This window comes from Ictalurus furcatus, chromosome 27, assembly GCF_023375685.1.
Source record: "Ictalurus furcatus strain D&B chromosome 27, Billie_1.0, whole genome shotgun sequence".
Taxonomy (NCBI): domain Eukaryota; kingdom Metazoa; phylum Chordata; class Actinopteri; order Siluriformes; family Ictaluridae; genus Ictalurus; species Ictalurus furcatus.
This window is the reverse complement of record NC_071281.1, coordinates 13,931,528-13,953,273: the sequence shown is the minus strand read 5'-3', so window position 1 is coordinate 13,953,273 and position 21,746 is coordinate 13,931,528. Positions and strand designations below refer to the sequence as shown.

Sequence of the window (21,746 nt, the reverse complement as noted above, 5' to 3'; positions counted from 1 at the left end):
AACATGTGTAAAGAAAGCGGTGTATATGCGAGTTTACGTTCGACTAAAAATGCAGCAAAATCCCCCTGTCTAAATCTACTGAGGTTAATACACGTGTTTGGCCCTGTTAAATTAAAGAGAAATAACTCTCTCTCGGGGGAAAAAAGGGGCACAAAGTTATGACTATGGCAATAAGGTATGTTTGTATGGATTGACGACTTTACAGAGGTCTTTCGTATACACGCCGTTATTCCGGTCAACACACCATTGAAATTAAAATCGTTTAATGATCTTACCTCGTGATTACATTTAAAAACCCCTTCATCCTTGAGCATTTAGTCTGGAATTGTTGTAACAAATATATTCTAATTATCCAAATGGCTAATCGGAATATTCTGGATATTAATCCAAGCACTTCGTCCATGATGAATTTAGTAACAGTGTTCTTACATGTCTTAACGATGACTCAACCTTCACGGTAAATCTCACTGAGAGCTCTAGTCAATAATCATTCAGTATGATGGGATGGGAAGGAACTATACCGAGAAGTCTAGAAGCCTTTGAAGATCTGTAATACTTCTGTGGAAAATGACTGTGTGTGTGCTTGTGACATGTTGTTCGACTAACCGAGCGTTGCAGGCTTTGCCGTACGTTTGTTCCTGTGTGAATGTGAAATTTAAGAACTGATGACTGCAAAAGAACGATCAAGGAAGGAAGAGACCTCCCTTTAAGTCTCTATCCTTTATGGAGAGCTAAAAGTGTGATGCTCCTGTCCAGGGAGAGAAACAACCAGACACACAGAAAACAACAAAAACCTCACAGTACATACAGCCTTCACACATATACTCCCAAGGACACTGCTGTGTTCAAAACAAGTGTTAAGTAATACCTCTAGCGCAAGTGTGTGGTGTGTATATATAGTGTACAGCCTGCGCTGTTGCCAGCAGCGAGGCAGCAACGTTAAATGAATCCAAGCCTGAAGCTTGTGTGTGCTTGTGTGAGAAAGTGAGAACGGACAAATGGGGAAAAACCCCTCATCTCTGAAGTGTTGATGGGACTTTTGTGGGCTGGTTCTCAAATTACCAAAACAAGAAGCCGCTACCAAAAAAAAACAAACAAAAAAAAAAAAAACACACGAGCCTGGTGGATTCTCCAGTCTTTTGTCTGAGGTGTGCGCTTGTGTGTGTTCTGACTGCGCCCACGTTATGACTAATTGCGAGTCGAGGGAAAAGCAGCTCACCTAACCAAACACGACACGCTACAATGCTATCACAGACATGACGCGACACGACTGAACAGACAGAGTGTGAGAGAGCGTGATTGACTGCACTACAACTGAGAAAGCAAAAACAAAGAACACGAGAGAGACAAAAGAAAAGAAAGAAAGAAAGAAAGAATAATAAAAAAAAAGACACTGAGTAACTACAAAGGAATTCACAGGACCATAAAAAAAAGAAAAGAAAAAAAAAGTAGTAATCAAAGGCAGTGCATCACTCACGCATGCGTCCTGCTGGATGCTCTGGAGAACGTGCTTGGCGGGGACCAGGAAGTCGATGAGGTAGCGCAGGCCGTCTCCGCGGTACGATGACTCGACCACATCCAGCACCTGGCACAGCACAGTGCCACCGGTGGCCTCAAACGGCGGGTAGAGCGCCGCGAGTGTGCTCTGGATGCAGCTGTCCAGAGATTCAGAGTCCTGGGAGCACACACACACACACACACACACACACACACACACACACACACACACAGTAATCACACATGTACAAGCAATTCTGTGCATCAACAAGCACTATCAGTAAGGGAAAAAATCTGAACAGTCCCAGCGACAACCAAAACACCTCAGTGAACAGCCTTGCAAAAAGGGCACATCTGTACAAACATGTACATCCTCCTAAAAAAACAGATATGCATGTACAACACACACACACTCTCTTTAAGAAGAGTTTGTTTGTTTGTATTTGGGTTTATCGCCTTACCGGCTTCAATGGCTATTTCATAGCAAATACAGGTCTTTATAAGACATATAATAATAGTAATTAACAAATAAGTAAATAAAATAAAATAAAATAAAAGATCACAATATAATTCCGCTTAAAAAGTCAGACATTTCTCTACAACATGATGCTATAAAACACTCGTTACTTTTGCTTGTGATAAAAATGGTAAAAAAGTTTTCCCCCAGGACTGCCTTTCGAAGTTTGACCTGATAAAAAGCGGTGTCTTGTGAGATTAGGGCAAGCTAACATTTATAGATGAGACCTGCAGTTCGATAGTGCCAATGAAGATGGAGTGGTCTACAGAATTTCCCATTGCAGCTGAAGCTATAAGAATCAAAAACTATAAATGAAAGCAAAATCTCCAACAGCCCTTTTCCACACACACACGCACACACAGCCGGTGCTGGTTCTGGAAAAATCTGAAGCATCCGTTTGGTTCCGGCACCAAACTACTGTTCGTCTCGAACCAACAAAAAGGAGGTGTGTCCTTTTAACTGCCATCAAATCAACTCAACCAAGTGACATCTATTAAAAAGAACAAAAATCTTTAAGGAGAAATTATTAAGATTAACATTATTGTTTAAAATAACAACGGAATACTACAACAATGAATCAATGGTCTGAGAAGGAAACAGACAACACAGACTAGTCTGTTATAATAGCCTTATTATTTTAATACTATGCATCAGGAAACTCCCAAAACTGCATAATGGATCTTAAATAGGTGAGATGTGAGCCCCTAACCAGCACCATCAGTGGTGAAAAATATGTGGGAAATACCTGTCCTACTTAATTCCTTTATACACCCATTGTATTGTTTATGAAGGTGACCCAGATTAGTATGGCAGCCTGAGAAAATCCCTTACATGGTGAAATGCTGACATTTTCTATATAAAGTTCTGGAAACTACATATTTTCCTCGATCAAATTTTTTTTTTTTTTGCATGTATCAAAATGTGACCTTCACTGTGTGAGGAAATCGCACTTAGCTTCCAAGGTTTTAGACACCTTCATGCAACACCATGTTGGTTACCCAACATTTCTATTTGTCCCAACATTTTGGGAAACCCTGTGAAGCCTGAACCTTGAAGCCACTGTGTTTTGTCCCAGACCTTCAGACATGCATCTTCATGCAGCTTGTAAGCCTCCTAGTAAAGATCATCTTATGTAACTTATCCTTGATGTGAAAGATTGCTTCAAACACTTGCAATAGCCTTGAGAAAACCTTGAAAACGGACTCTGATTACACTGCAGCATTTCGATGTTTAATTCCGGCTTCCTGAAACAGGCTCCGGAGTCACGGTCATTTTAAAGACGGGATAAAGCGCTAACTGAAAATGATGGCGTGAGAATCTTCAGCCTGTTTCAATACAGATGTGTGACCTAATATTTTACCGTATATCATTCTATCTAAAGACAGCACTATTGAAAATGAGGGCTTGCCCTCGACGTGCCTTGAGAGATATAAATAAACGCGATGAAATGGCCTACGACAGGCATTGTTATGCAGATAAGCCATGAGACAATCACTGATCATAATAACCAAGGTTAAAACAGCATACACTTCACTGTAAGGTGCAAACGGTCTAACTCGTTTCCTACAGGACATCTCTCGACTATTTCTTGCTCAATCTGAAACCTCAACCCCCCATTCTTTTCTCTCGCTCTCTTTAGTTCAAGCCATCTGCCAGATAGAAGAGAGACTGCATATTAGGATTAATCCTTGTGGTATAGGGCTCCCATGGGTTTGTCTAGATGGGCCAATAACAGCCTCGGCACTCCGAGCACATCTCCATCGCTAGCTCGCTCTCTCTCCGAGTCTTTTCCTGCATCAAAAGTCAGGAGTTATGTGTAGGCAGTGCCCACATCCTTGCAAAATACTGTTTTGAAACTGCTCTTCAGTCATTCTTACACTACCATAACCCATTACATACTCTACCGATTACATTACATACCCATTACAAACTCTTACACAACCCAGGTCTCTGGATACGAATTACCCCAAATGATCCATTCTGCTCTGACTGCCCACTAGCACTGTTCTGACTGTTTATTCTTAGAGCATTTGTTCACTTTCTTTCCTAGATGACTGAGCGGTTAGTCATGTATGCTGGAGAACGATGAGACAACACGGCGCTCAAAGGTTGGCTCAGGTGGTAGTAGAACATCTGATCTTCAGGATTATACTGAACTGATCCAAGGTCTGGTCTGTCAGGCATATTTCCACTGCAGGCAATATTTCAGGAACACAGGAAGTATACGAGTTTCCACTGGAGGAACCGGAGCTGATTGTAGTTCCTCGGGCTGTAGCTGAAGGAACCTTTTAATACCTGATCAAAAGTTTAGGAAATCAGCCCCGTACAGGATTTTGCTGCAGCTTTTTTCAAAATTTGCGATGCAACTCTGAGTTGTTTGTGCTTTTTTTTTTTTGTTGTTGTGGAAACTACTTGAATTAGCGAAATCGCAATTGCACGAAACTGTCTGGTCTTTCGTAGTGTTGTTTGCTGGTAAATGAGACCTTTCAGCTGCACACATGGTCGACGTATGTGAAACGAAGAGGACTTTGGCTGAATGCGTGCTGTGATGCCGTCACATAACACGCCTTGGCCCAGATCTACAGTCATTTTGAACAACTGAAAGCTCCTCCAAATATGGCGGTGTTTGCATTCATTTCTGAGATTGCAAAAAAAAAAGCTAAATCCTGGAGGGACTGGGAAATATTTGGATGCCTTATAGAATACATTCAGACGAGAACTACCCTACTTACCTGGCATAAAAATAAATAAATAAATAAACTGTTCAGCTAACAAGTAGCTTCTAAAGCTTGTTTTACCGGATGCGGGACATGGGGGTCGACATCATCGGCTGTGGAGAAGGTTTTTTTTCCCCCTCCACCAAAGATGCAACGTACAGACCTATTAGATGGGAAGACATCTTTCTGTATTATAGAATCTGCAATACATTTTAAAGTAAAGTAAGCACAGTACGAAGGAGGCCATAATCCCTAGAGGTGTCTACAGTACTAGGTAATGGAGAGAGTCAGCCCAACAAACAACACTGGGAGAGAACACACACACACACACACACACTGCACTGCACTGCCAGTATTCTGCCAGAAATGTTTATAGTTCAATCAGTACAGCCCATTTTGTACAAAACACACACCAGTTCATCCTCCAGGATAAATCTCAAACATTAGGTACTCATTCACAAAAGCACGTTATCAATTAACACCGGCTGACGTGTTAATGGTTGATGGGTTAAGACAAACATGAGGTCATTTTCTTGAGCTTTGCTCTAGCTAGATTAATGGGAGGAAGTCGTTTAAAAGCTTGGCCAGTCCTGGTCTCTAAATGAATCGCCCTAGTCTCTGTGTGTGAATGCGAGTTTTATTATTTCAGATGGTCAAGCTTTGTACAGTCGGTCACCAAAGAACACTCAAACATACTGTGGATAAAGTGGACGATAATACATCGTACTGGTCTACTCGTCTGCTGTCAATGGTTACGCAAACACACACACACACACACACACACACACACATAATTACACATAATTACAATTACAAACTTATCTATAATTATCTACCTACACGATGTGCACAAACAATTATATACAGAGCTGAACACTCTAGATGCAGAGACAGAAAGAAATACTACACCGGCTTCTTCCTTCCGAACATGAAAGACCTCTCTCTCTCTCTTTCCCCATTTCAGCAAACTTTCATTAGCTTTAGATCTCAGTCTACATTACTGTGCACATCCTTTTCCCATACACTTCGCCGATCCCTATCTCAGACCCTCACTAAGACACTTTCATTCAAGCCATCCATCCGCTCGCTCTCTCTCTCTCTCTCTCTCTCTCTCTCTCTCCCCCCAAACATCCATATATGGTGTGACAGTGATGAATTAAAGCCATTTGAAACTGAGAGGTCACGGACCTATTCGATCTGATGCCTTCACAATCTACAAAGCTAAATACTAAAGATCATTCAGCGTTAATGTGAGTAATGGACATTGCTGTAACACTAGCTCTCTTTCTCTCTTCGCTTAAGATATCCAGTCAACATTCAAAAAAAAAAAAAAAAAAAAAAAAAGAGAAAAGAAAAAAAAAAGTACAGATGAGCTATAAACAATATGGGTTAAAGATTCCTGAAAGAATCCTTCACCCACTATAATCAGTGTTGCAGCCTAACGTGAAGCGGAGTTACTCTCAAAACCCCAAAGTGAATTATTATAATAAATGCATGCAACAAAGACTTTTATTCCTCTTTTATTACAGGAATTTATCAAAGCTAACATTCTTTATTTATTAAATAATGACACACCATACTTTTTTTTTTCCATCCATTTAGAGTTACATTTAAGGGTACAGAATTTCCACAATGTATGCTACAGCAGCGTCAACAGTTTGCTTGCGTACTCGAAGTTAATGAAGCCAAAAAAAAAACAAAAAAACAACTCAGCTTATCATGTTACTGGGAAACTGCAAAAACGCAACATCGTCTGTCCTGAACTTTCCTGTGGTGGAAAACATCACAGTTGCTAAACTCCGACACTGGAGACTCCTTCCAAAAACCACAAATGTTAAATCAACATTTTCTTACAGAAAGCGTCACCACATCAATGCCTACACGGTGTTAAATACCAGCGCTTTTTAATCCGTATACCGACTAGTAGAATATGTGGAATGTCCACCGAACAAGTCCCCGTATAGGTGGTTACTACAGAAACGAAAACAGACCACAACAAGCGCATTAATATGAACATGTGATTTGAATGACAACCAAACAGTAAACAATCAGTATATTTAAACTCAACAGCACACGTTTCACTGCCGACAATCTAATGAACCTTATAAGCTAAATGTTTAGAGCGGTCACCCTTTCGAAAACATTCTTGTGCTGAAGCTAAAACAAAGCTGATGTTCCTGCTTATTGGATTGCAGCCTGTGAACTGATTATCCAGGAAGGAAACGCTTTAACGCAGCTCTCGCTCGATGTGAAAGTATTTTTAGGAGAAAGCCAAATATACAACATTCACCCTGAATGTAATTTTCCAGAGTTATCAGCTTTCACTCTTTCCTGTTCTCTCTCTCTCTTTACAAACGGTAGATTGAAAATAACAGCAAGCGAATCGCTCCTCTCATTAAAAGTGTCCAGTCAACGAGGAGAGTCGATTGTAGAGCGATTTAGAGCTGGCTTACAGTGAATATGGAATATTCTCCTGATCTGAATCGTCCCACAGGTATCTTTTTCTCCATCATTATTCCTCTGGTTCGTGTCTTTAATCTCAGAGGCGCTGGTGTGTTAGATTGGAGAGGTCTGGGTCTACAATAGCATCGTTCTATGAAGTTCTGTAGCTATGCCGACCGAGTAAACACACTACAGCATAAGTAAATGAGAAAAGTAGACTCTGTGTGTGTGTGTGTGTGTGTGTGCTGTCAGTTCGTCTCTGGTGCGAATGCTTCTCCGAGGATTTGTGGTTGCATTTGGTCTACATTTCACAGAACGTTCATGCACCATAAGACTGAGATCACTAACCTCAGCATGAAAGTAAACCCAACTGTTCCACAATAAACACATGCGCGAGTGCCTGTCTTGGCTTTTGACGCCGGGAGTTAAAAGCCGATTGTTTTTTTCCTAAGCTGTACGTGGCACTGGACCAGTTCGGTAATGATCCTCGGGGCAGCCTAGTTCACGGCATGAAATCAAGCATCTGGCCTCTAATGGACCGACAGACTGGCCTACTACAGCACCATATTAGATTACTTAACTAATCCTGTCTCCATAGGCCATGCTCAGGCCAATGAATAATCAATCACATCATCTGCTCCCAAGGGTGCAGTGATCCTCCTTACTAACTGTGTTAACCCCTAAAACGTTTCACACAGGAGAGACAAATACTTTTTTCTTTTTTGTTTTGTAAAGCCCATGACTAATAACAAAAGGCTTTGGTTGTTTGGGTGGGGGGGGTTGGGGGGGGGGGCTAATGACTATTACTCATTTTAAATTTGCTGCAAGTTTAAAGTAGATTAAGAGTTTTAGTCCTCAGTCCAAATCCGAGCTTAAATCGGGTTTGTGTACTATTTGGTTTGGGATAGTTCGTCACTGCATGTAAATAGACTACAAAGCAACAAAATGAAATGTTGGCTGAGGGTCATGTAGGACTCAAAACATTCTCATAACACTATTTCAATCATTGGCCAGAAATAGATACAGCGATGGATAAAAGATGAGCAAACCCTTACCAAGCATGCATATATAAATAACTAGGGTGCACGGTGGCTTTGTGGTTAGCATGTTTACTTCGCACCTCCGGGGTTGGGAGTTCAAATGTGCGCAGAGTTTGCATGTTCTCCCTGTGCTCTGGGGGTTTCCTCTAGGTACTCTGGTTTCCTCCCCCAGTCCAAAGTCCTGTGTTGTAGGCTGATTGGCATTTCCAAATTGTCCAAAGTGTGTGAATGGCACCCCGTCCAGGGTGTTCCCTGCCTTGTGCCCCAAGTACCCAGGGATAGGCTCCAGGCTCCCAGAAAATGGATGGATAGATAAATAACTAGTTTCAAACATTTGAGCATCATATCCACCGTTTATTTTCTCTTTTTGTTAATCTGTCCAAATATCAAGAGTACCTCGCAGCGCTACAGCTTGGTCATTTGGCTCAGTTCGTACCTTGCTTCTCAAAAACAAACAAACAAACAAACAAAAAACCCTGGAAAATGTCACGCGAAACCCAAAATACATGGAACGCTGGGTCGACTGATGTCAGAATTGCTTTTTTGCAGCAATCAGACCGTGCTGGAGTTTGACTGGAAGCGGACCCGTGCGTGATTGCAGTGTTCTCTCTTCCCCAAATGAACCGCATCAAGCAGAAAAACGAACCAAATTCTGTTCAAATGAACTAAACGGTGAATATGTGAAAACACCCTGAGATGCAGTTCGCGTGTGAACTGTGATGCAAAACTGGCAGGAATCTATCTCGAAGTTTTCATAAGAATGCAAATAACCTGGGATGTGGTAGAGAAATGCATATCCCTGGCAGTTGTGTGAACTAACACACTCACAGACTGTTCTGCCTGACAGGCACATGAGCACACACAGACACACACACACAGAGCAACAGGCATAATGTTGGGGGGAGATCATAAGGGATCCAACCTTTCACCCCAACCCAAGTGACAGAATGAACCAGCTGTCTGTCAGAGAGAGGGAGATAAAAAAAAAAAAGAGAAGAAGAAGAGAAAGAAGTATTCTATTCAATAGGATATTTCCAGTAGTTGTGTGAACCTGAGGTTCTTGTGTTTGTAGAGAGCAATGCAAAACAAATAGTGGATTGGTAGAACATGGACACAACTTGTGGTCCACAACTCAACAGCTCCTGATAAGTTGGAAAGGTCGTACACTGTCAGCCATGTTGGATCTACTTCCTGTAAGGGTGAAACGGACACTCAGCTCCCTGAAACACTCATCAAAACATCAAACAGCTGGCTTACTTCCTAGTTTCCTACCCAGTTGGCCTTCCTGCTGCCACAAGCACCGAACCAACTCACAAATAGTATCTAGTCCAGGAAAAAACCAAAACAATACTTTCAGGAAATATGTATCCGAAAATGGATTATTGGGCAAAACGTGTGCTAGTTTCTACACTTCCCAAAAGTGTATGAGGCATTTAAGTACATATTAATCCCCTAGGAGAGTTTTTGTTTTCTTGAACTTTCAGCATAATTCACTGATTGGAAAGGAAACAAAATCATGCAGTGTTTTCAAAAAATGAAGCCATACTGTACATGTCCTTCATTTTTAATTTTTAATGTAATGTTGATAAAGCTAAATTGGTGGTAAAATAAAGCATTTTGACTACAATGTGTCAGTACATATCCCTAGTAGCTAAAAAATAAAGAAACAAAGTCAGTAAAATAAACTCAACATAATAATAGAATTGGCCATCAGTCAAAATGGCTGTGCAGGCAGGAAGTACAGGTTAGACAAACTGTGTACTGATTATACAGGGTGAATTCACAAGTACCTACAATCTGAGACCAGGCAGGTCTGGGTCATTTCAATTAAACACAGACTTTACGTTTCAGCTGGTACAAGGAGACATGCGTGATATATTTATATATGTGGCTCAGGTTTTAGAGCGGGTTGTCCACTAATTGTAGGGTTGGCGGTACGATTCCCGGCCCACATGACTCCACATACCAAGTGTCCTTGGACAAGACCCTGAACCCCAAGTTGCTCCCAATGGCAAGCTAGCACCACCATTGGTGTGTGAGAATGGGTGAATGAGACTCAGTATAAAGCGCTTTGGATAAAAGCGCTATATAAGTGCAGACCATTTAACACGTGCTACATTGAAAACACAAATTTCCAACCTTTGGCTTTTCTGCTTCTCCACTGGTTCATTCTCCACTGGTTTATCTATCTGCTTCTCCACTGGTTCATTCTCTTCCTTCTGTTCATCCATCTACCATTTTTTAGGCAATCTAGGGGACGTCTACGAAATCATCAACCTTTTGATGTCATCGTACTTGCACTATTTTTTTGCACATACAGAAAATGTGCTATACAAAAACGTCTCAGGTGGAAACCTTACTGGCTCGAAGGTGAAATGTACTTTGCATAATAACATTGGGACAATTCCCAAGAATGGTGCATTTGGTTAAAACAGTCTCAGTGAATGTGTTTAGTTCCCAATGAGTGTATTATATAGAAATATTGAAAATCTACAGACTTCCAAAAAGGTTGATTCTGGGATGTCTATCCTTAACGCCTTTTTACTCCTATTTTCTTTACCTTCTTTACTTTACTAATCTGCTGTACAGAAATGACGAAACTACATTTATTAATTTTTTTTCTACATTTATTAATAATTATTATTAGTATTAATAAGTATTAAACTGTGCCCATTGTCTTTACTAACCCAATCTGTCGTTACAAAGAAACCGTGCTTATATCCAGCGAACTAGGACAACACTTTAGAACCTGTTCAGCGCTTACATACAGATGACGTTACATAAACCAGAGACAACACCTCAACTTTAAAACCGAGCTGGTCTTCTTCTACCAGAGGAAATGCTGACGTTGTAACACTGAACTGTCACATTCCTGATGTGAATCAGGTGTAAAAAGAACACTAGGAAAAAAAAAAAAACGAGTGTGCTGAGAAGACTTAAATACGTGGTGAACACTCGGAGGTCGATTTAGCAAAAGCCCCCCCGAGATTAAAACATCCTTGGTAGTTATTGATTAGCCAGAGGGGGTGGAAAAAGTGGTTTGATGACTCAGTTCTTGAGCAGCTGGTTTTAAGTACGTTGGCTGAGGATGTCAGCTGGAGCGCATCGCAGTGAGCATGTGACCTTGTTGATGTTCTTGAACGGTTGATCAGAAGCACATGGAAGAACGATTTAATCACTCCAGACTGAGTGTGTTCAACATTATTGAATATAATGTTTCACTGAACCAGAGCTGTTTGGCATTCATCTTTGATGTAGTGATTTTTTTGTTGTTGACCTCACCTTCCACTATACAACACTGAAATATCACCTATTCGCCAGTGGCGTACTTTTTAAAAGTCAAGCCATGGTGCTGTGTCTGGTAAACGCTGGGCATCTTGCAAGCACTATATTAAATGAATTCAACCTGTATATGCACGAAAAGCCACACAGTCTCGTCTCATACACGTGCTTCTTACAGTTCTCAACATCAGCTCTGCTTGTTACTTCATAATTAACTTGTTAACTTCATAATGTTACTACTTAATTAACTAATTAACTCGTGGTTTACCCGTTCTCATATTTATTCTTTATTCATGATATTGTACATGGGCAACCAAAACAATTCTACACCTTGGGGAAAAATGATTTAGGGAAATAAATAAGAAATGCTGAACAGTGTTACTTTTTCACTGTATATTCCAATGATGGTCTTGATGTTGGACTTTAAAATAGTGTGTAATATTTGAAAGGAAAATATTTGTATTGTGTCAGTGTAGATTTCCAGACCCAGACAGCAGCTGATGACAGAAACTTTGAGAATGCGCTGATGTGGTATGGCCTCTATATTTCTGCTGTCGAAGTCTTCTTCGAACGGTGGATTGTGATACCTTCATCCCTCACCTGTGGAGGTTGCTGGTGATGTCACGGACTGTAGTTTTTAGGTTTTTCTTCACAACTCTCACAAGTGTTTCTGTCATCTATTTGTTTTCCTTGGCCGACCCATTTGGTGTCTGTTGCTCGGTACACCAGTGGTTTCTTTCCAAATTGTTGCACTGGCTATGCCCAGTGCTTGTGCAGTGCCACGGATTGATTTTTCCCCTTTTCTCAGCTTCAAAATGGCTTGCTTTTCTCCATAGACAGCTCTCTGATCTTCATGTTGGCTTATCCTTTTTAACAAAAGCAGTCTTCACAGATGTAACTGGATGCTAAAACCAAGAACAGATGTTCAGAGCTATTTATTATTTAAACAATCAGTCTAACAGGACACACCTGTGTAGCAAGAAACACCTGTCAGTCACATGTTCCCATATTTTTGCTCACATACAAATTGGGTGGTCTGGCACAAATACCAGGAAATAAAAGCTGAAATTCTAAACTGTTCTAATATTCATCTTTTCATCTCAAACCAAAATGTCTTCAGTCTAAAGCAAAAACAATTGAATTGTCCTTGCTGTTCCAATATTTTCCGAGCTGACTCCATTTAATAAAAATGAAATAAAATAAAAGTATAAATGCATTTGCCTTCCCTACAGTGTTATCACTAATGTGAGCTCTTGAGTTTACAGCCTTTGTGCACTGTGGTCTAGTTCATTAGAGCTGTAAATGTACGAGGAAATGCCCAAACACTGATGGCGTCCGGTTAAGAGCTCCTTTCCGTTTTTCATGATTGATGAAAAGCACATGAAACGTGTTCAGCTGAGCAAAAGCTGCACAAAATGCTGCAGTCTCCTAAAGGTTTTGTCAGGAAATGCTGTCCAATGGCTAATTATACACGTGACCCGAGTTTGTTTGAATGTTGGGGCTGTTTTTGAAGTGAAGTCGTGTTGCTTTTGGAAGATCTGGCATCCTTCTCTAGACATGAAATGTGATCCCGAGTGGTCGGTGAAGACGCATTCGAGATACATGCAAGAGCTGTTTGTGAACAGATATCAGTCTTGTGATCCGCTTGCTCGAGATTTCCACAATTATATAACTAAAATCATGAAAAGGAGACAATAAAGATGGCATTTAGAAATGACCTGGCTACACACAAACCAGACTGCTACAGTCTCCACTGCTTCAAATGCCTCCTCAAAATAATCTCAGCTAATTTTAATCAGTCTCTCTCTGAAACTCAAACCAGTGGTCTAAATTAACCAAGGGATAATAAACCTTGCACAAGTCACAATGCTTGCTCTCTAGAGCAAAATATCAGAACACTACAGAACATCAGAACTAGCTCATTGATATTAAAGCCTATTCATACAGCAAGAGGAAGTGACACGGAAAAAAATTGGCTTTTGGCTGGGTGCCGGAGATGGATAAAGTCCGGCTCTGCTGTTGTAAAGAGTGTCTCTGTTGGCAGAAAGCTGGCCTGTATGGTTTAGCGTGTCTGGGGCTAAACTCAGCGGGATGGCACAGCATAACGGAAAAGCATTAGGAGCTTGAGCTAGGTCTGGGTTTACACCAGTTGTGATCATGTAAATATAAATAGGACCAAAGAGCATTTAGTGGTATTTACTATAACAATCCATCAGGTATATTTGGTGGTATTTATTATAACAATCCATCAGGTTTCCTCCAGGTACTCCAGTTTCCTCCTCCAGTTTAAGACATGCACTGTAGGCTGATCGGCATAGCCAAATTGTCCAAAGCGTGTGAATGGGTGTGGCAGTGTGTGCGTGATTGTGCCCCGTGATTGGTTGGCACTCTGTGCATGGTGTCCCCCTCCTCGTGCCCAGAGTTCCTTGGGATAGGCTCCAGGCTCCCCACAACCCTGTGTAGGATAAGTGGTACGGAAAATGGATGGATGGATGTATAGTTGCAGAGTTTTATACAATGCGACTTACAAGTATGAGCAAGTACACTCCAGTCCAAGCATAGAAGTAGTCAGTCAAACGTCAAGGGTCTTTCCCAAAGGAACAAGAGGGAGGTTGTGGATTTGAAATAGCAACCATCCAAACACTAAATGTTCACACTAGCCTTTTTCCTCCTCACTATGTCTTGAACATAATAAGACAGAAACAATGCGGCTTGCTACTGAAAAACGGCAAAAAAACAAGACTTTCCCCATGGTGAAAAACCTAAAGGACTAGCTTCATCACTGACTGTTATAAAACACACTGGAGAGTCCTTCTAAACATGGTAAGTAAATATTTACAGTCATGTGAAAAAATAAGTACGCCTCATGAAAATTTACTATTTTTTTTAACATATTTGGACAAGCAAACATTTGATCTTCTTTGAAACAGTGCCTATTAATAAAGTTGATATACTTGAACAAGACCACAAGGAAAATGAGCATTTTCCAATCATTTATTTAATAGAAATATCAATAGATGTGATATTCGTCTGTGGGAAAAGTACACCCTTGGCCTCAGAAGCTAGTATTGCCCCCTTTAGCAGAAATAACTTCTTGTAGGCGTTTTGAATAATTGTCCACCAGGCTTGCTGGAATTTTTGACCACTCTTCCATGCAATATTCTTTCAGTTACAAGAGGTTTGAGGGTTTCCTTGCATGCACGCCCCGTTTCGAATCCCCCCACAACATTTCAATCGGATTCAAATCCGGGCTTTGACTAGGCCATTCCATAACCCTCCATTTCTTCTTTTTGAGCCATTCCTTGGTGGATTTGCTAGTGTGCTTAGGATCATTATCCTGTTGAAAGGCCCACTGTCGGTTCAGCTTCAACTTTCAGACAGATGGTCTCACATTATCTTCAAGCACTCTTTGATGTGATGCAGAATTCATAGTTGAATCAATGGATGCAAGCTGTCCAGTCCCTGAGGCAGCGAAGCAACCCCAAACCATAACATTTCCACCACCGTGCTTCACAGTTGGTATGAGGTGCTTCTCCTAAAAAGCTGTCTTTGGTCTGCACCAAACATCTCTGCTGTTACTGTGGCCAAACAACTCTATCTTTGATTCATCTGACCAGAGCACATTATTCCAAAAGGCATGGACTGTCGTCTTTAAAGGCTTTTTCCTGACACGTCTCCCATGCAGGTCAAATTTGTACAATCTCTTTCTGATTGTAGAAGCATTAGATTAGAAGATTGTACTAGCAGATCCTGTGATGATATTTTGGGGTTCTTGGAGACTTCTTTTTGCATCAGACGGTCTGCTCTTGGCATCCACAACCTTTTATCTGAATGCCTTATAGAACTCTTTAGATCTTGGCATGGAGACACCACACACCTCAATAGCAAACGGAACACCAGACACTAGATGTGAGAGGGGTATGAATAAGACAGGTTCCATGTGACTGTTCTATTTTTTTTGTTAATTTAAATTGTAAAAATCACTACAAAATGTCAATTTTATTTGTCATTTGATACACTATCACCTTTATTAATAGACACTGTTTCAAAGAGGATTAAATGTTTGCTTGTCCAGATATGTAAAAAAAAAAAAAAAAAAAGCCAACCACTTCCATAAGGTGTACTTATTTTTTTCACATGACTGTATACGTTTTCTTTGTTAAATAAAAGCACGGTATTTAAATCCGTTCATTAGACTAGTGGCTAGCATGCGGCGCTCTCACTGCCATGGCCCGGGTGCAATTACCAGTCACTGAACCAACTCGAGCCACTGGAGGGTTGCATGAACCAGTGCACTCTCAGTGATGGTCCCAAGCCCGGAAAATGGAGAGGGTGGAGTCAGGAAGGGCATCCGGCGTAAAACTTGTGCCAGAATCAAATATGCGGACGGGTGATCCGCCGTGGTGACCTCGAACGGGAGCAGCCAAAAGAGGGGGAAAAATTTAATCTGTTAATTCTTGTATTATGTTGAGAGTCTGCCATACAATATAGATCCATATTAGATATTTTGGAACGTCTTTGAACGAGCACATTAACCCTTGTGCTCTGTTTGGTATCCTTGAGACCCCAGACTCTTTTTAACAGTCTTTAATGGCTCAAAAACCATATCTAACATTTTTTAAAATCAGCTAGATACTTTTTGTGTGTTCCAGTTACCCCCTACAGAAATTTACACACAACTTCTCCTTGGGGTCCCAGTGACTCCAGCTATAAAACATTCATTGAAATGGAAACCAGAATGGTGAGTACTGTACGTTTTTCACCCTTTTTGTATTTGTGTCCTACTCTTACCGAAGGTTGGGTCTTAATCACTGTATATGCGATGGCCATCACAAAGTGATTACATATTCCTGAACAAGCAGCAAGAGCAACCAAGCCCAGGATGCACTCAAGACGTCCATAATGTGCCGTACCACTTCGAGCTATTTTTATTCCAAGCTCTTGCTTTAGTTTCCTACATCCCAGTTACAGACCTCATAAACTTTTATAACTTTATAACTTTAAAACTCCAGGCCAGGAGGGTCACAGTTCATCAAAGATTTTTGTTCCCCTCTTTGACGAACCCAAATGTAACCTATAGGGCCCTTGGCGATTTGCCGAGGAGTTAAATCAAGTGATGTACAATAGACTAAACTAACTTTAGGTTCATCGTGTAATCGGACACCCTCTGAACAGACAAACAAATTTGCTTTTGGGGAAAAAAGACAACACAAAAGACATTCCTCTTCACATGGTAGAGGGAAGTTTCTTAAACAAAGTAGGGTGAAACTAACAAGTTAGCGTTCCAACCAGGATTAATGCAACACTGTGGAGAGTTCATAATGTTCATGGATTTATCGGCATGTGATAAAACAATATGAATTAATGTTGCTTTAAAGAGAAAGCAGCAGAAATTATGCAATGTGAACAAGACTCTTTGCCTATATAATACATTTGTGTGTGTGTGTGCATGTGTTAGACATCAGTGGTAGAGAGTTTAATAAATCATTCACAATCAATCACAGAGTCTTGGATGCCAAACAAAAAAAAGCCATGCGCACATTCACTATCCTTTCCGTCCTTAGAGCCAGTCATGTCACTGTGGTCACAGTGGAGGTGTGCAGGGTCACAAATCTGCTCTGATTTGCTGCTTTTTAGTCAGAATTTAATACTGTATTTGATTTAAGTTGGATCTCCGAATTACGCCTCCGTGCGTTCAAGCTACAAAGCAAGGGGGGGAAAAACAAAACCCAGATGCCTCCATGTTTGTCTTTTATCAGCAACAATCTAACTATGATGAGTGATTTATAAATTAACCTCAAACTTTATAGTCAATGTTATAGATTTAAAAAGCACACAGTATGTGTCTATGTTGATTGATCTAGAACAAAAATATACAGCATAGTTCATTTAAAAAGAAGCGGTGCTACTTTGTTTACTCTGCTGTGAGCCGCCATTTTGACTTTTCACTTGCTCAGTTCGGGGTTGAGAAGACCGTCCCAAATTGACAAGAAGGAATTTGCTGGGCACTTCTTAGGTTTTAGTCGAACGCCGCATAACTTCCATGCCTTTACGTCAATATTACCACATCCTCTGCGTGTCCTGTCAATTCTCTCTCTCAGTCAGTAGAAACACTGACATTACTTCCTTCAAACTTTTGCTGTGTGATGCTTCTCGACCTGGCACATACATCATGCTCCAAGATTGCGTACAGATTAGCGGTGCAGGATGTATTCAAAAATAGCAGACTGCCCATGCATCGCTATATACCATGCCTGTGGTATGCCTCGTTTTAATATAGTAAAATGTTAACGGTCATTTGCATTGCAGTGGAATTGGTCAACGTATCACTCTAGCAAATATGTTCACTCTAGCAATTACTGTCCAAGGTACTATTGTCACGTGTGGGCGTGTCCCATAACCTAAACATATAGCCTACACTCCACTATACGGCATATACAAAGCAATTTTGTTTAAAACGCATTTAACTTTGATCTACATGTTACGTGCTAGGCTTTGTACGAGCATCTTTGGTAGATTAGCAAAGCAAGGTAGCGAACTGTAATAGCGACATACATTCACCAAAGCATCGACGATCTCTTCTGCTTCCTTCCAAACGTCATTTTTCTTTAGAAGAAAAACAAAAAAATTGTTTCTCTCATATACATTACACCACAATGAAATTCTTTTCTTCAAATATCCCAGAGCACAGGATCAGCCATGATACAGCACCCCTGGAGCAGAGAGGGTTAAGGGCCTTGCTCAAGGACCCAACAGTGACAGTTTGGCACTGATCAGTAACCCAGAGCCTTAACTGTTGAGCCACCACTACCCCAACAATGTCTCTACACACAATGAGTCAGAGGTTGTATATGACAGGATAAGATGAAATCACGGTTACAATGTAAACTAGTTTGTCAAAGAATGTCGGACCACACACAACAAAGGACTGAGTCAATCGTTTGGATGTGTCGCCTTACCAAAATCAAATTTGAATTCAAATGTTGCTTGTTGAAATCATGGCTCCGTGTCACACACGTCCATAGAAAACGGAGCAGCTGCTAGTGTAAACGTATCAAGTCACTCCTTCACCTATCTGGTCCGCTATGAACGGTAAGCGTTTGAGAGGAAACGGAGAGGGGAAGAAAAGAAAAAAAAAAGGGGAGAAACATAATCACACATAATCACACGCTGCACTGAACAGAACATTCCTCCAGCACAGCAAAATAAACGCAGCCCATCACACAGCACACACTCGCACACTTAAACGCCAAAACTCACGAAACCTGCCCTGTAAGGTTTCTGCTATACTCCCACACACAAACATACGCACAGGCTAAACGCTTAATCACTCAGGCCTGCGCTGACAAACACACCTGCGTGTCTGTGTCCTAAACCGTACTGATACGGTGTTTGCCATCCAGTGAGTCGGTTTTCCCGAGGCCTCGATCTTTCCCAACTAGCAATTTCTTCATCAGTCAACATTAGAAACATTCCCATTCACAGTCTTTTCTCTGATGAGTTAACCAGTAACACTGAACACACGACCTCCACCTGGAGATCAGAGTCAGACCTCTTATCTCTGTCCTCTGAGCAAACACACACACACACACACACACACACACACACACAATGGCCAAAACACTACCTCATCAAACAGTACCTCGATAACCCAATGGCCCTTGGACCGCCTCGACCGAAAACAATGTGGATTGAGTTACGAGTTGGAGACTGTGCTAAAATCACGTACATAATCCGACTAAAAAAAGGCCACGAGTCAAAAGCAGTGCAGAACAAAAGGGACCTATTTAAAGGCAATGACATCATGAGAAACAGCTCGGGCCTGAATGAAACTCAGACACGACTTCATGGAAGCATTTGTTTCCGTTTAGTTCCTCTTCCTCGGACATGACGAGTGTTACAGAGAGCCAAGACTGCAGCGTTTCCTCAGGCTCTCTGCAGGCTTACAAGTCTATTAAACTGAGTTACACTGATTAATGCACTCATCATTGTATTAACGAGTACACACAGGCAGTGCATAGTCTCTGGATTTTTCTCTCTTCTTCCCCCCTTTCCAGGCTCTGGTTCAAGGTCAACTAACATTGTTCTAGAACACAGAGGAGAGTAAATTAACTCCACACGCTTTCTTCTCCAACAGAAACTGATAGACACAGTGTTGAGTGTTGATGTACTCACACCACTTTCCCCACTAGACAGTGTGTTAGGGCAAGGTACAGGGTATTAATCCTAATCCAGAAGCATCCATACCTTGGTTCAGTGGGCAGAGCATGAGACTCTCACGCTGTGTGTTGGAGCCCCACAAATGGTGCAAGTATCTGTTTCTTATGACAAAAAAAACCATCAAGGTATACACGAACAGCAGTAACAACAGAGGAACTTTACAGTCTGATCAACAGTTTGCATTCCCAGGTGTACTGGAAATGTTCTCAGACAATAATACAGAAGACTGCTACACTGTATTGTCCTGTATAAACTGATTCTATTGTATTATTTTTTTCCCCAAAAAGTACAGAGATTCAAGTGACAACTCATCTTGTGTTTGACCAATCAGTGGTCTGTACTATAACTAGCTCCGCCCACACATTCCTGTTTGGTACTGGTCAACAAAATTTAGCACTAAATTACTAAGTCCCTTACGCAACTCAGCTACTAGCTTACTGTCTAGGTCAACTTATGATGGAAATGAAGACAGAATATTTGTTAGTGTATCCTGCAGTACTGCACTGTCAGGCCAGGAAACCTTTCATACACTCCTCTTGGTCTTTTCTTCACACTCGTCCCGAATAGAGCTAGGAAATCATTAGAGGGAAAGGCAAGAGAAGAAACGCTGAAATCATCACTGTACCATGGTACATTACTTACACTTACACACACACACACACACACCCCCTTATGCAGGACTGACTCCTCTGCTTACATATGCCAGTGTCTAGAGAAAAGAGAATGGCACACCAGAACAGCAGGGAACAGCTGCAGTCAGACACACACACACACACACTTCTGTATGCCGAGTCTCCAGTTTAGTCACATTGGATTTTGCTGTTACCTGCAGCAAGGACACCAAGCCAGCTGAAAATGTGAACACATGGCCTGCACACTATGTCTCTCTCTCTCTCTCTCTCTCTCTCTCTCACACACACACACACATACACACTCACTCCATGCAGGCACATGCTTGGATAAAGCCTATGCACACACAGTTATAATTAATACAATACCAACTCTTACTTCAATAAACACTCTCGCCCTCTCTCTCTCTCTCTCACACACACACACACACACCTAACCAACTACATCTCAGCAGGTACACTTGGCCTCATTCTTAATGAATAACATAAGCTTACTGAAGGACAACTTTTCAGTATTTTTCAGTACCAACACACACACACACACACACACACACACACACACACACACACACACACACACACACCTCCCCCTTAACCCCCTTAACCCATAAGGTAAAGTCATTAGCAGCTCAGCAGAGTTCAGCTCAACCCCCCAAATCAAAGCTCCAACTCACAGCAGTGTTAAACCCCAGACTCACCATGCTGTAAGAAATGTGTCCTTCCTAATCTTCGGCTCTCTTGCTTCATTGTGCTGCTAGTCCTGTAAACCCAATAATTTTCTGTGTGTGTTCCTAAACACACCAGCTCACTACACGGCAGGTCTCAGACACACTGACACACACTCCACACACTGCAGCAACTCTCACGAGGTAGGGACCGCCCACTCTTAAACCCGGCCCTCCCACTTGTGCGTGTGTCTGTCAGTCATTCACTACGGACCGCCCACGCGGGGAAAAACTGCATGTGCGGTGCTTCTGAGCTGGGAAGCCCGAGAGGGGCAAATGAAACTAGAAACTACTGTAAATGAGAAGGGAGGTGTTTAAATAAAGGGTTATGAAAACAGCCTTCAGATATAAAATGATAGGACTTCAGAAGAATAAACAAAAGCTTAAACAGGTCCTGGATGAAGGGAAAAAAAAAAAGAACATCCGCTCCTTTTACTTCTAAAAGAGCAGATTTCTTTCTACTCCTTTCTTAAGAAAGCCCAAACAGGATTTCTGCCTATGGAGGTAGCAGCTGATAATAGCTTATCATGCAGCAAAAATCTTTTCTCAGATAGATGATTTCAATTACAGTTTGGTGTTTGGACTGAATTTGATATCACAGAGCTAAAAAAAAAAAATTCTCAGTACTTCAGTACTAATTTGGAAAGGATTTGTATGAGCTTGATGACAGTTACATC

General features: G+C 41.3%; 1 protein-coding gene across 2 annotated transcripts in view; it reads right to left on the bottom strand.

Annotated features, from left to right (window-relative positions):
* The window catches only part of plekhg4 (pleckstrin homology domain containing, family G (with RhoGef domain) member 4), a 70,878-nt gene extending 49,367 nt beyond the window's left edge, over window positions 1-21,511 (bottom strand). The window contains exons 1-2 of one of the 2 annotated variants that reach the window (XM_053617348.1): window positions 21,043-21,511; window positions 1,478-1,675 (exon numbers count right to left, since the gene is read on the bottom strand). In XM_053617348.1, the coding sequence (XP_053473323.1) occupies window positions 1,478-1,675; window positions 21,043-21,045 (201 nt within the window). In that variant the 5' untranslated portion in view covers window positions 21,046-21,511. The remainder of the gene's footprint in view (window positions 1-1,477; window positions 1,676-21,042) is intronic. The other variant, XM_053617347.1, reaches the window with a different exon arrangement.
* Window positions 21,512-21,746: the final 235 nt, after the last annotated feature.